Source organism: Electrona antarctica, assembly GCF_951216825.1.
Source record: "Electrona antarctica genome assembly, chromosome: 18".
NCBI lineage: Eukaryota > Metazoa > Chordata > Actinopteri > Myctophiformes > Myctophidae > Electrona > Electrona antarctica.
This window is the reverse complement of record NC_136799.1, coordinates 20,765,650-20,780,133: the sequence shown is the minus strand read 5'-3', so window position 1 is coordinate 20,780,133 and position 14,484 is coordinate 20,765,650. Positions and strand designations below refer to the sequence as shown.

Below are 14,484 nucleotides of genomic sequence, written 5' to 3'. Positions count from 1 at the left end.
GTAACACAACATACTCTGTTAAGTCATGTTTTATTAACATACTCTGTTAAGTCATGTTTTATTAACATACTCTGTTAAGTCATGTTTTATTTTATTTCATCAGTGGCTAAAATTAATTCATATTCCAATGGTTTTAATCAGAAGGATAGAAATTGTGGTGTATGTGATCGTTTAATGTTTTGTTTGTTTCTCACTCCATTCCTCATGAATTTCTCCATCTTTCGCTCCCTCTTCCCCCTTCCCCTCGGTCAGATGGATGTGTCTGTCAAGCACTCAGCCACTGCACTCTGCAGCTTTTGGTATTGTGGGTAAATTACATCGCCTTTTAAAAATAGAACAGACAGCCACACTGCGGGCCATTTTTCTCCTGGAGAGAGTGGTGGGGGTAGGGGCCGATGGAGGTTCAGGGTGTGTGTGTGGGTGGGGGTCTGGCCCGAGGCGTGTCTCATGTTGAAAATAAGCCGTAAATGAAGAACATCAAAAAAGAAAAAAGAAAAGAACTTGGTTCCAGTCAGTCCTGTACCTCTGTGAAATGGGTACATATTGTTCTTGTAGCTCGTATGGAAAACGGCATTGTTTGTCTGTGTTTCAACTCTGTGCACTAGTCTTATGAATTACAAGACTTTTTATGTTTGGTGTTATATGTTGTATTTTCATCTCATTTTCGAGTATTGCTCTAATCAGTTTTCTCTCTTTTTTGCTATCATTTAGCACAATTCCAGAAATCATTGCCAAAGCCTCAAGTGCAATAGCAAATTGGACATCTCAGTCAGTTTAGATAACTCAACAATTAAACAGATGTGTATTGACAGTGTAATTGAAAAATACAATGTAATTGTCAACCTATATATATATATATGAGTGGGACATGATAATGTCAACATGGCCCGGTTGCTAACATGCTCACAGTTTAGCTCCCCTGATCTCTCTCCTTTCTCTCCTCCCCTTGCCTCTCCTTTTATTTCCTTATTCTTTTCCTAACTCACCTGTCCTCTCCTTTGATCTCTCCCCCTCCCTACTTACTCTCCCCTCTTCTCCTCCTCCCCTGTCCTTTCTCCTCCATTATTTTTCTCTCCCCTTCCCCTATCTCCTCCTCTTCTCTCCATCTTTCTCCCATACACAGACAGTGTGGGTGCTCCTGTGGAGTCTGAGTACTAGAGTATTGATTCAGACTCGTCTATCAGGGGACCAGGGGGTTTAAATGGATACTATGACAACCCCCCTCTCCGGTTACCCTCCAGCCCTGCTCGGTCAACCACTCCTCCCTCCCCATCCCTCCCTCCCTCCCTACCTCCTTCCCTCCCTCTTCCTCACCCGTCCATCCCTTTATGTTGATATTACGGGTCCTCGTATATATACAGTGGCTGGAGTTTGAATGCTGAAACATCCATTAACCCTTTGATTTGGCACTTAAACACTTCTTTCTTGTATCATTTGTGACTTCTTGCATCCTCTTCTTGGAATGGAAAACCGTTATTGTGAAATATTGAGTCACTCTGTTTCTCTGTGTCACCAGTCTGTTGCAGAGGGCTTCAAAGAAGCAGTGCAGTACGTCCTCCCCCAGCTCATGATGGTTCCAGTGTACCACTGCATGCACTACTTTGAACTCCTGCAGGTATGTTGGAACCAAGTAGTGAAAAGTTGATGCGACTAACAATAAATCAAGGATTTTTCTTTTTTTTAGGGATGTTAGCTGTTATAGATACAAATCTCTCTTTTATTTCCAAAATATTACTATAATTGTCCTGTCCTATACAGGTTTAATGTTTGTTTTTAGTTAAACAAACATTAGAAACGCCATTGACCACGAAGGGAAATTTACGTCATCTTGTCCCTAACACAAACATTAAATGCCATTGACAATAAAGATCATTTAATGTTTGTTTTGTCCATGTTTCTTTTACATCACCTAATCATAGCAACAGGAGTTAGACTTTAATATATTAAAATTAGATTAATAAAGGTTAATAAATTAGCCCCCCTCACTTCACACAGGTGTGATTTTTGTGGTTAGGTTCCCCCAATAACTAACTGACTGACAGTACAGCATCATGCATTGATACAACAAAATGGGTACACATTTTATGTTTTCATATTGCAACAATGTATGAAAGTGATCCGAGGTGACATGTAGAATGTCAGTTAGAGCAGTGGTTCCCATTAAACGTTTTGAAGAGATATGCCAAGGACCCCATAAGAGAAGATTTGTACGGCTCTAGCAGAGATTCTCAACCCGTTTAATTTCAAGGACCCCCAGTTTGACATGCATTAGTCTACGGACCCCTATTTAGTGGCATTTCCATCTCTGGGACCCCCAATTTATATTGTAAAATCAATGTTAATTTAACTGTGTTTAACTCAATGTTAATTTTGAACATTGAGTCTGTAATTAAAGAGTTACAGACCCAGGGCCATTTGGTTCCAAACTATAATTTAGCTGGGGACCCCCTGGAACTCCCTCAAGGACCCCTGGGGGTCCCTGGACCCCACTTTGGGAACCACTGAGTTAGAGGAGTTGTCCCCATTGTGACGTGGCCCTGCCCTAGGACCAACGGTGTGCACTATGTACTTCCTGTCATGTCCCCATTGTGACGTGGCCCTGCCCTAGGACCAACGGTGTGCACTATGTACGTCCTGTCATGTCCCCATTGTGACGTGGCCCTGCCCTAGGACCAACGGTGTGCACTATGTACTTCCTGTCATGTCCCCATTGTGACGTGGCCCTGCCCTAGGACCAACGGTGTGCACTATGTACGTCCTGTCATGTCCCCATTGTGACGTGGCCCTGCCCTAGGACCAACGGTGTGCACTATGTACTTCCTGTCATGTCCCCATTGTGACGTGGCCCTGCCCTAGGACCAACGGTGTGCACTATGTACTTCCTGTCATGTCCCCATTGTGACGTGGCCCTGCCCTAGGACCAACGGTGTGCACTATGTACTTCCTGTCATGTCCCCATTGTGACGTGGCCCTGCCCTAGGACCAACGGTGTGCACTATGTACGTCCTGTCATGTCCCTGGGCTAAATGCTGGAGCCATCAGTCCTTCCCAGTACTACATCATAGACCTCTTGTCTCTGTTTATTTTCAGTTTCCAGTTTATTTGGGGATGTTCAGTGATGTCAGAGATTATGCCTAATTTATTAATACATACATTTTCATCACACACACACACACACACACACACACACACACACACACACACACACACACACACACACACACACACACACAGTAAAATACGTGTGTGCAATCTTATAACGTATACCTCTCTTATAGATGTCTCGTGTATACATCTACAATAAGCATCATTATCTTAATATTTCTGCTGTACTCAGAACATCTATATTCACAATTCCAATGAGATATTTGTTGATGCTGTTCCAGCAACTGCAGGAGCGCAGTTTAGACCAGGACGACAGAGAATGTCTGAAACAGGCCATTACAGCACTGCTCAACCTCCAGTGCAGCGTAGAACGCATCTACAGCAAGCACCAACCTCGCCGCAAGCCCGGGTAAGACTATTATAATGTTATGCACGTCTGTGGCGCATAGATTGAACATTGCTGCATTATTAATTGGGGTGGAAGAAAGTTGTAATATTGACTTCACGCCATTTCTAAAAGTCAACAGGTTGCAGTTTCTCAGAAATGTTTTGTGACAGTCTGTCATGCTGCGCCAACTTCAACTGCTAAGCTCGTACTGTATGTCAGAGAAAGTCTTATCATAGTAAATCTCAGCCACTTAAACTCTGTATTTTGTTGACCTGGGTCAGGTCTGTACTTGCCCCTCTACTGTTTTTTTATCCGAAAGGCGTATGTGATCCGCTTTTATAGTTTTTCACACACCTTCCTCTACACCAAATCTCTTCTCTCAATGTTGGCCAAATGTTTGCCTATCATGACATGGCCATAATAGGGATGTCATGTGGTTAAAGCAGGTTTCCTCAAGCATCTCCCCCACTCCTTTCAAGCTGTGAAAGTTGTATCCACATTGTCCACAACATGATTCATGTTGCAATACTGAGAAGAAAGAAGGCGCTAACTCTCTCTGCCCCCTTGTACAGTGAGCCGATGTATCGACCGTACAGCCGGCAAGTGCGCAGCAAGCAGCTGGCCATCAAGCGCATGAACGAGATCCAGAAGAGCATAGACGGCTGGGAGGGTAAGGACATCGGCCAGTGCTGCAGCGAGTACATCCTGGAGGGTCCACTGCTGCGTGCCGGCGCCAAGCACGAGCGTCACAACTTCCTGTTCGATGGCCTGATGATCAGCTGCAAGGCCAACCAGAGCTCCCGACTGCCGGGTGCAGGCAGCGGGGCCGAGTACCGCCTCAAGGAGAAGTTTGTTCTGCGGAAGTCGCGCATCGTGGACCGCGAGGACTCCCCGGAGCTGAAGCACGCCTTCGAGCTGGCTGGCAAGGACGAGAACTGTGCAGTGTTCTGTGCCAGGTCGGCAGAGGAAAAGGCAGCGTGGATGGCGGCACTGGTGACCCTGCAGTACCGATCCACGCTGGACCGCATGCTGGATACGGTGCTGCAGCACGAGGAACAGGCCCAGCCGCTCAGGCTGCCCTCGCCAGAGGTGTACCGCTTTGCTGTGCAGGACTCTGAGGAAAACATTGTGTTTGAGGACCGGGTGCAGAGCAAGACCGGAATCCCCATCATAAAAGCCGGCACGGTGGTCAAGCTCATAGAGAGACTTACCTACCATATGTATGCTGGTAAGTTACTGATGAAAGACGTGACATGGATTCTTTGAGCTCTTTAAAGTTTTCTGGGGCAAACTTCTAGCAGGTGTTTTAATCTCCCAGATTATTATTACTGTTATATGTTTTCTTTTCATTCTTATGTTTTTTCTCACTTGTGTATTGTTATGATTGTAGATCCCAACTTTGTACGCACGTTTCTGACCACATACCGGTCCTTCTGCAAACCGCAGGAGCTTCTCAGTCTGCTAATAGACAGGTATGGTATTACCAGAGGAGTTGTCATCCCCCCCACATGTGCTTTTATATGACACAATCCCACTGTGAAGGTACTTTTCCTCAGCTATATGTCAAAGCCTTAATCACATAATAATAATAACTAGAAAAAGTGCCCCTCGGGGCACAGGTCTACTCTCCACCAAGGCAGGTCAGGTTGTGGCCTCCTGGTGGCACAATAATAGGCCAATGTGAAAAGGGTGCCATTTCTTCTTACGCCTTCGATGGCAATTGGATGATTTGAGGCATTTTGTTCCAAAAATGTGTTTTGCAAAAATCCACCTGTTGGTGGCACTATAACAGGCCAATGTGAAAAGGGTGGGATATATTCCTCAGCTTAGTAGGAAAGTCTGTGAAAGATTTTACGTAAATTGCACACTGCGTTCCTGATTTGAGGCTTTTTGTTCAAAACGGGCCAATCCTGCAAACTAGGATGGAATATGAAATATCGGACAGATCCGTCTTGAACACATGACTATAGAGATACTGTGTAACGATTTGCAGGATTTCTGGATAGAATCTGGAGGAGTAATATCCAAAAAATTGTTTTACAAAAGTCGGTGGCGCTATAACAGGCCGTTCTGGATAATTTGGGGCAGAGGTTCATCGTTGGCATCCAGGGAGTGTGCGTGCAAAATTTCGGTGCCGGAGATTAGCTCTACACAGACGGACACACACATGGACGGAGGGACTCGCGCACACACACACACAGACGGAGTGCAAAACATACTCTCTCCCCATGCCTTCGGCCTGGTGGAGACAATAATAATAATAATGGGGGTGCCTAGTGGCATAGCCATTTATAGCACTAGCCACAGGCTACCTGTGAGTCATGAGGACCAAAGTTTGAATCCAGCTCCTGTCAAAAACTACGTATTCATATCACAATGCATAGATAAATTAAGTAAACACTACTACTCTCTACCCCTTTCTTGTCTCACTTCTGTCACTATAAATGCTGAGAAGGACCACACCCCCAGAAAAGTCACATATTTCAAAAAGCCCTCAGAAAATAAATGAAATGCCTTATTTACATGATTTCTATCCCCAGGATTGAGATCCCAGAACCAGAGCCAACCGAGGCAGACAGACAAGCTCTATGGAATGGTGATCAGCCAATGGCAGCAGAGCTCCAGAGATTCCGTAAGGAGTATGTACAACCAGTCCAGCTCAGGTAAGACCACTGCTACTGTATGCCTGCCCTTAAACTGAACGGGTCAGCAATGCAGAAACATATCCCACTAATGGTACAGTGTTGATGGAAATTCTTTGCTAGTACTTGAAACAACATACTGTAGTTTGGAGTAACTGCAGTGCATGCATGTTTATGCCCTTATACTGTATATTTACTAAATATGCATTTGGCTTTTGTCGTCGAAACGGTTTTCTTTGTTGTTTTCTGCTACTTAGTCGAAACTATCTAAAGATTATTTGGACTAATTGCTGTGTATGCATTCATTTAGTTTGTTAATGAACGTACTCTGTACAATATGCTATATGTACAGTGTATATTTAAAATCCATCTTTCCATCACAGAGTACTCAACGTTTTCCGGCAGTGGGTTGAACATCATTTCTATGACTTTGAGAATGACCCAGAACTGAGGAGTAAATTAGAGGAGTACATCACCAGCAAAATTCAACTTCGAGGTATGTTCTAGAAACTAGCGTTTCCACCCTCTGCTTAGCCTTTCTGCAATGTGTACATACATTAGACATGCATACATACAATGATCCCAATCCTCTTCATTGTGAGTCGATTCATATTCTAAAAGCTCATTCTGCCATACATATTGTGAATGGACTGATTCTAACAATGTTCTTACTTTGACCAGGCAAGAGTATGAGAAAGTGGGTGGAGTCCATCAATAAAATAATCAAAAGGAAGCTGCAGACTCAGTCCAATGGTGTAAGTCACAACATCACCTTTGAGAGCCCGCCCCCACCCATAGAGTGGCACATCAGCAGGGCAGGGCAAGTGGACACCTTTGACCTCATGACCCTTCACCCCATAGAGATTGCCCGCCAGCTGACCTTGCTAGAGTCTGAGCTATACAGGTGAGTTGATGTCAAATTTCCTCCATGTCTCATTTATGGATTTGTCTTTTTAACATCTAATAAAGTCCATGTTGTGTTGTAAATTAGGATTGGGGGAATATCTGTAGCACGCAGAAGTCTCTGTGCACTCTGATGGCAATCATTGCTATAGATGCTCAGCTATATAACATGGTGAAACACATCACAACAACATGTGTTTCACCATGTTAATGATTTTTTTCTTTCTTACTTACTACTTACAGTTCTAGGAAACACAGAATGGGGGGACTTTTTTATTATTTCCACACAACAGCTCTAGGGTATATTAATGACATAGTAAAATGTTGAAAATGAGTGGAATGCCCCTTTAAATCAAATGCCACCAAAGTGGAAAAAGCGGCACTCCAAAATAAAGGATGCCAGACTGGCTCAGATACACATTATCATTTATTGGGAACACTTATGTGTTTCGACCTCAGCCTTCCAGATTTAAAACGTATCTGCTCCCCTCTCCCCCTGTCTGATGATACGGCTTCATCCACAGAGCTGTCAGGCCATCTGAGCTGGTGGGAAGCGTCTGGACTAAAGAGGACAAAGAGAAGAACTCTCCTAACTTACTCCGTATGATCCGGCACACGACCAACCTCACGCTCTGGTTTGAGAAGTACGTATCCAACACCACCACAACAGCATGGCCAGACCAATATCACCTTGTAGATATCAGTCACTGCGTAGATGTTAGTCTGGAACTTCGGTGTGGAAGATTTATTTCCAAGGGCGGTTACAAACAAGTTCCAACGTCACAGCAAAAAAGGCTCACTTTGAATAGAGGGCTCTGATTAGTCACCCACAACTCTGGGGTGAGCGAAATGTAATTAAAACTGAGGAGTGCCAGACCAATCTCCCCAGAGTTATTATTTTTAACTCTGATTATTTTTCCTGTGGCAGATTTGTCTGGTTTCCAGGCTAACTTTGTTCACCAAATGTCCTATTAGATTAGACGGTAGAGGTAGACCATGATTGTCATCATGACCGCTTTGCTGTCTGCATGGAGAAGAAAGACATTATTATACTAACAAGTACAATTTATTTGTAAATTAGACTTCATCTTCATTAGTGTGGCGTGTGTGCATTTTGCAGGTGCATCGTAGAAGCAGAGAACCTGGATGAGAGGGTGGCAGTGTTCACTCGAGTCATCGAGATCCTGCAGGTGTTCCAGGAGCTCAACAACTTCAACGGGGTCCTAGAGGTGGTCAGCGCCATCAACTCTGTTCCTGTGTACCGCCTGGACCACACCTTTGAGGTCAGCACCCTGATGTTTGTATGCTAATATATAAACTGTGTGTGTAACCATATAACCATGAAGAAAAAGTCCTTATGCACACCTACGGAGGACAGGGGTGCGTCGGATAATGGAACTGGAGTAAAAAAAAATGGAATCCCGCACACAGTCTGAACAGTCTGAGCCTGATCAAAGTTCATTGTTCAGTGAATCTAAAATACAGTAAGGGTTATTGTCATTTTGTTGCCAATGACATACATTCCTACTGTCTATCATTTTATAATACTTTGTTTTAATTTTGTGCTACCATTTAATTGGTTTGAATTGGCATTGGTGCTATTATGTTTGTATCTCATTTTAGAGCCAAATTCCTGAATTTTATGTTAATTATTTGTATCAAGGTAGTAGCTCGGACGACTCCAACTACTCTCAAACTCTCTGAACATTTTTACCGGGTGCGCAGTCGGGTAAGTAACTTAGAAACCAGGGCTCGACGCTTAGCATTTTTCCAAGTAGTACGTGTGCTAAGTTGAAAAATCTAGTAACACACAAATTATTTTAGGAGCACGATGACAAGTTATCAAATAATGTGTTTTTGAGGGGCGCTAGCCCCTCCTATATACAGCTTTAGTCCCCACACGTCTCAATATTTGCCATTGCCAATGAACGGAGAAATTTGGTAAAAATTCCTCTAAATATGACGTAAATGAAACATCAAAACATTAAAAGCCATTGACATTGAAAGGACAATTTACGTCATATGTAAACGAGCAAATCAGCTAACCAATCACAGGCAACAGGCATTCTGATTGGCCAGTATGAGATGATTCATGATGATGTATGATGATAAGAGTGCCCCTCACTTCACACAGGTGTGATTTTTCTTTAATAAAGTGATATGAGGTAGGGGTGGGCAATATGGCAAAATATGATATCAATATCTTTTCAGAAATGATCACAATATTGATATTCATCTTGATATCATTTTCATGTTTGTTTTTATATAATATATAATCTATATAATCAATTTGTTTTTATGCTGATAGACTATTCGTTTTGTATGCAGATAGATAGATAGATAGATAATCAATTAATTTTATGTTGCTCATGGATGGACAGACATACTATCCGTTTTTATCCTGCTGTGAGTGACATTTAGTGCAGAGGCTACTCGATGGTGAATTAGTATTGTAACATTCTCCTTGGCTTTGACTGCTTCAGTTCAGACAGAACATCGGACATATAGGCTACACCTCGGCGTGGTGGGGGGATCTTTGCCTTTTTTCCGTTGCTCGTTATGCAGGCCACTGACTAGCTCTGGTCCATAGCTCTAGTCTAATGCGTTGCATTTAGAGCTATGGACCTGAGCTAGCCACTGACTAATATGTATCCAGCCAGGTCGGTCATTCGTATTGCGCTGCGCACACGCTTTTGAAAGCGAGGTGCTAAGCAAGGGTTGTTTTGGTATATCAATCAATCCGTCCACTCCATGTGCGTGCGCACGTGCACGGCTGCACGCTGTTTCACCCACGTTTGGTTAAAAGTCATATCAAGTGATGTTTTAACATTACAAACTTTCCAAATAACTTTAGTATTCAACGTGTCGGGGTCCTAGCAACTCCTTCTGTCTTCTGTGCTACCATGCTATCTGTATCCTGCTGCGTTCGCTCCGCTGCTGACAGGGAAGAGAACTGAGCACCGACACAGGGAGGGGCGGGGCGGTGGGAGCAAAGGGGACAGATCTTCAAATGAACACCGCATTGAACCTCGACACGTTGTTAGCTTGTAGCTCTGCTCTTTTTGGCGAACGACACCGCCGTTTATAAATTTAGGTATATAACCGTGACTATAGAATGTGCACTTGCTGTAGAGCCTTGTCTTTATCACGATTGAATGGTCAAATTCTGTAGTCGCACCTGTGCTACAAATTGAACTCGCACGGTGCTATTTTTAGTAGCAAATGCAAGCACCTAGTCGCACTGTCGAGCCCTGACAGAAACATCTCTAAAAGAGAAAACCAGAACTCACGGAACTCTCGTTTTAAGGCACTTTTAATTAATTGAATGGTTGGCATGGAGATATTTCTGTTATTTGAACAAGCCAAACTGGTTTGAAAAGGGCTGTCTAAGCAGGGATGTTCCTGTCCTTGACACACATACAGGCAGTCCCTGAAAGGAAGAAGAAGATCCTGGAGGAAGCCGTTGAACTCAGCCAGGACCATTTTAAGAAGTACCTGGCCAAACTCAAGTCAATAAACCCACCCTGTGTGCCTTTCTTTGGTAAGTGCCTGATATGAAGGCTGTTGCCACAGATACACCATGAATTATGTCTCTATTGGCCTTCCTCTCTGTGAGCTATGTCTTTCTTGAAACACTGATCTAAATTAATATGGTCAATGTGGTGTATTGATGGAGACACTAGGCTACAGAGCTACACATGGCCTGTGATACAACCATATTCTGCTCCTGTACTATCTCCCCGTCACTGGCTTTCATTTAGTTTGGAATTGTTCAAAATGTAAATAAAACAAAATTTTCATCTAAATTGGGCTTTTATTTCACATCAATCTCCTTCATCCTCTTCAGGTATCTACTTAACTAACATCCTGAAGACGGAGGAGGGTAACCCGGACTTTCTCAAACGCCACGGCAAGGAGCTGATTAACTTCAGTAAGCGACGGAAAGTGGCCGAGATCACAGGAGAGATCCAGCAGTATCAGAACCAACCATACTGCCTGAAGGTGGAGCACGACATCAAGGTACGACGTTGTCCTCTCATCTGTGTGTATTTGAAATGATCGTTTCTTACACTTGTGTTAGTTATTTTGTTTGGTTTTTATGTTTTACTTTTAAGCTAAATGTATACATAGATGCTCGCAGTGTCGCACAATGAAAAGGTTTTGGTATTTTCATTGTGTGACACCGTGCTCAACCAAGCATATCAAACTCTTTAGATTGTGATTATTGACCTCAGATTCCTGTTGTGTCTCTTTCCCTGTGCTCTTTTCTCCACACAGAGGTTCTTTGAGAACCTGAACCCCATGGGAAACATGAGTGAGAAGGAGTTCTCAGACTATCTGTTCAATAAGTCTCAGGACATTGAGCCACGGAACTGCCGACAGCCTCCCAGATTCGTAAGCAGTAGTTAAAATAGTAGCCGTCATTGGGGTCAACGGTAGTACTTGTAGGGCAGAAGAATTATATAAAGTGTGTGTGTGTGGTGGGGGTCAACTTTTGTCAGATATAAGAAGGGGGGGGGGGGGTTCAAGGAAGAAAGGTTGGGAACAACTGAGCATAATTATATAATAATTGTAAATATTCTCTTGGGATTCTTGGACATAACCTGCTGTTGAAACACTCAGGTAGCTGTGGCTGAATCCACTGTCTCCCCTCCTATGCCAACAGCCCAGGAAGACCCAGTACACGCTCAAGTCCCCGGGGATCCGGCCCGTGCGCACGTCTACCTCTGGCACCCTCAAGGGCCACCCGGTCCCGCTAGAACGGGAGCCCCCCCACAAGATCACCTTCCGCAGCATCGCAGAGACAGAGCCAGAGACGCCCGCCTCGGCATCCGTGCCCACATCCCCCAACACCCCCACCCCTCCTCAGTCGGCCTCCTCCGACCTCAGCAACGTCTTCATGGACCATGACCCCAGCAACTCCTATGGAGGTGGGTGGGTCGCACAGCCACGCTTTAAAAAAATGGGTCCTATCCGCTTTGCACACAAAAATGACGTATTGTTCAATGAAACATGTGTTGCATCGACAATAACCATACATAAGGGATCCTAAGGGCAGACGTTGTGGGTAAATCACACAGGGCTGGAAGGGAGTGAGGGGAATATATGTATGTGAACAGTGTGGAGAAATGTGAGAATAGTATTAGACTATTTCACGGATGTTGTGTTTACTTCTTCTACAAGGGGAAAGAAACAAGGAAAAGTGTGTAACCCTCCTCTTTGAATGTTGCAGGTAGCAACTCTATATTCGCTCCAGTTCTTCTGCCACCTTCAAGTAAGTCTTAAGTCCATGTTTGTGTTTAATTCACGTTTATGATAGAGATGTGGGTGAAGATATTCCAATTGCAAGGAAACATAATTGTAACCACAACAGACACAGTACAGATACAGTATTGCAGGTAATAGATCTAAAGATCTAAACAGTGTGAAAGTAGGAATGGTTCTCACACGTTTGTGTCATTTTTTATTAGTTATTGTCGTTAGGATATGTTCATATAATGTGTTGTTTTTTCTAAAATGCTGAGAGGTTTATCCTGCTTCTTCATAGAGTTCCAGTCTGTCTCTTGTGGAAGCCTCCACCAGCTGGGAGAAGAGCTGCTCAAGCCCCCTCCTCTGCCCCCACGCAGGAAAGAGCCCATGTCTGAGGCAAAGGTAAGGATGTTTCCTGAGTGTCACCACTTCCAGCAACTGGTTAGATTAAATCTGTTATCTGAACCGTTCATGAAAAGCTCTAGTACTGTATGTAGCACTCTAGCTACGGCTTTAACTTTACATAGTGCTTCTTTACATAGAGTCTCGCTTCATCAGTGTTAGTTACAACTAAGTAATGTTACCTACCGTTAGATAAAATAACATAAGTACAGGTATTTTGTGCTCAATCTGCACAATAGTGCTTCTTGTAAGTGTGTAATTTTGTAAATGTACACTTCAGCTCCCCTCTTAAAATCGGTTTGCACTGGTAACACTATGTACTCATGCAATATCTTTCAGGCCCAACAGTCACAGGTTAAGTTAAGTTAAACCCAAGGCAGTTTTCCTTACAATTTATTGGTATGCTCAAAGTGATCATAGTGTAAACAAGTGTAAACGTATAAAGTGCATGCAGATAGTACCACACTGTTGCATAATGGTACGACCAATGCCAGATTTTTTGCTCCGATGCAGATCACAATTCTGGATCGATCTCTAGACCACCAATTACTGATATTTTGAACGATAGTTTGTAAAAGTTCAAAATCTTTAAATTAATTTGACAAACTTTGATTTAATTAAATGTAGATATATTTGGCCTGGGCCGTGGCTCAGTGGTCCAGGCACCTTGGCTGGTGGTCCAGTCTGGCAGTGTGCCGTGGGTTCGACTCCCGATCCCGATAGCCTTTCTGCATGTCTTCCCCCCCCATCTCTCTCCCCATTTCCTGTCAGCCTACTGTCTGTCCCTCCATAAAAAATATAAAATAAAGGCGAAAGCCAAAAAAAAAAACATAAACAAATAAATGGACAACATTAACTAGTCAAAGATTTTCAAAAATAGCCGGCTGTCAGGGCGCCTGTTCAGGGGAGGGAGGAGGTGGGGGGCATAGCGTGTACCTCCACATGCGTTACGCCCCCCTAGTGAGACCTTTCACTGTCGGGTGTAAAGAAGATGTTGGCTTGATGGCCCGGGTATCGGAGGAGACCCGAGGCTTTCGTCACCCTCCCAATGACTGATTGTGGGGGTTAGCAGAGATGGAGTACTTGTAGAGAGGCTGGGGAATTGGGAATTGGCTATAGTAAATTGGGACTTGAAGGGGAGAAAATGTTTTTCTTTTTTCTTGAAGGGGCATGTTTTGCACAATAAGTCTTTTCATTATGTCTGCCCACGATCTCTTTGATTCATACAGTAGGCTACGTTTGTTTACCTCAGTCACTGATACTAAATCTGATATTTTATTTTTATTTTTTCTATGAACCTGTGACTTGACACCCATACTGTTAAAAAACGGAAATAAAAAGATTTTGAAAAGAAAGAAAACTACATCGGCTGCACAATTTCGATACTGAGGTCATCCATATAGTCTAATGGCCGATATATAGTCCAAAAGAATACATATGTCTGGCTCTAGTACACACACAGTTATGTACATTAACCATAATTCCTGAACGCACATCCCCACTGGCATGTACTGGGACTGTCTGGCTTAACTAGGCTTGCCTAGTCTTGCTTAGCTGATTCAAGGGCAATACAGTTTATACATTCTTGTGAAGTTGGGTTTCGGGGAAAGGACTTACTGTGCATGATTTGTTTTCTATTGAATTCAGCTGGAAGTACAAAACTGAATCTTGTGGGTGTGCATTTGTGTTTGTGTATATTCTGTGTAAATGAGTCATTGTGTGTGTGTGTGTGTGTGTGTGTGTGTGTGTGTGTGTGTGTGTGTGTGTGTGTGTGTGCGCGCGCGTGTGTGTGTG

The 14,484-nt window shown here is 43.6% G+C and overlaps 1 protein-coding gene across 1 annotated transcript in view; it reads left to right on the top strand.

Moving 5' to 3' along the window:
• The window catches only part of sos2 (son of sevenless homolog 2), a 58,097-nt gene that overhangs the window by 38,809 nt on the left and 4,804 nt on the right, over window positions 1-14,484 (top strand). The window contains exons 8-22 of the mRNA XM_079528925.1: window positions 1,517-1,615; window positions 3,387-3,514; window positions 4,066-4,721; window positions 4,884-4,965; window positions 6,034-6,156; window positions 6,519-6,631; window positions 6,817-7,039; window positions 7,563-7,682; window positions 8,159-8,321; window positions 10,462-10,579; window positions 10,886-11,058; window positions 11,317-11,433; window positions 11,705-11,969; window positions 12,272-12,313; window positions 12,587-12,690. Of these exons, the coding sequence (XP_079385051.1) occupies window positions 1,517-1,615; window positions 3,387-3,514; window positions 4,066-4,721; window positions 4,884-4,965; window positions 6,034-6,156; window positions 6,519-6,631; window positions 6,817-7,039; window positions 7,563-7,682; window positions 8,159-8,321; window positions 10,462-10,579; window positions 10,886-11,058; window positions 11,317-11,433; window positions 11,705-11,969; window positions 12,272-12,313; window positions 12,587-12,690 (2,526 nt within the window). The remainder of the gene's footprint in view (window positions 1-1,516; window positions 1,616-3,386; window positions 3,515-4,065; window positions 4,722-4,883; window positions 4,966-6,033; window positions 6,157-6,518; window positions 6,632-6,816; window positions 7,040-7,562; window positions 7,683-8,158; window positions 8,322-10,461; window positions 10,580-10,885; window positions 11,059-11,316; window positions 11,434-11,704; window positions 11,970-12,271; window positions 12,314-12,586; window positions 12,691-14,484) is intronic.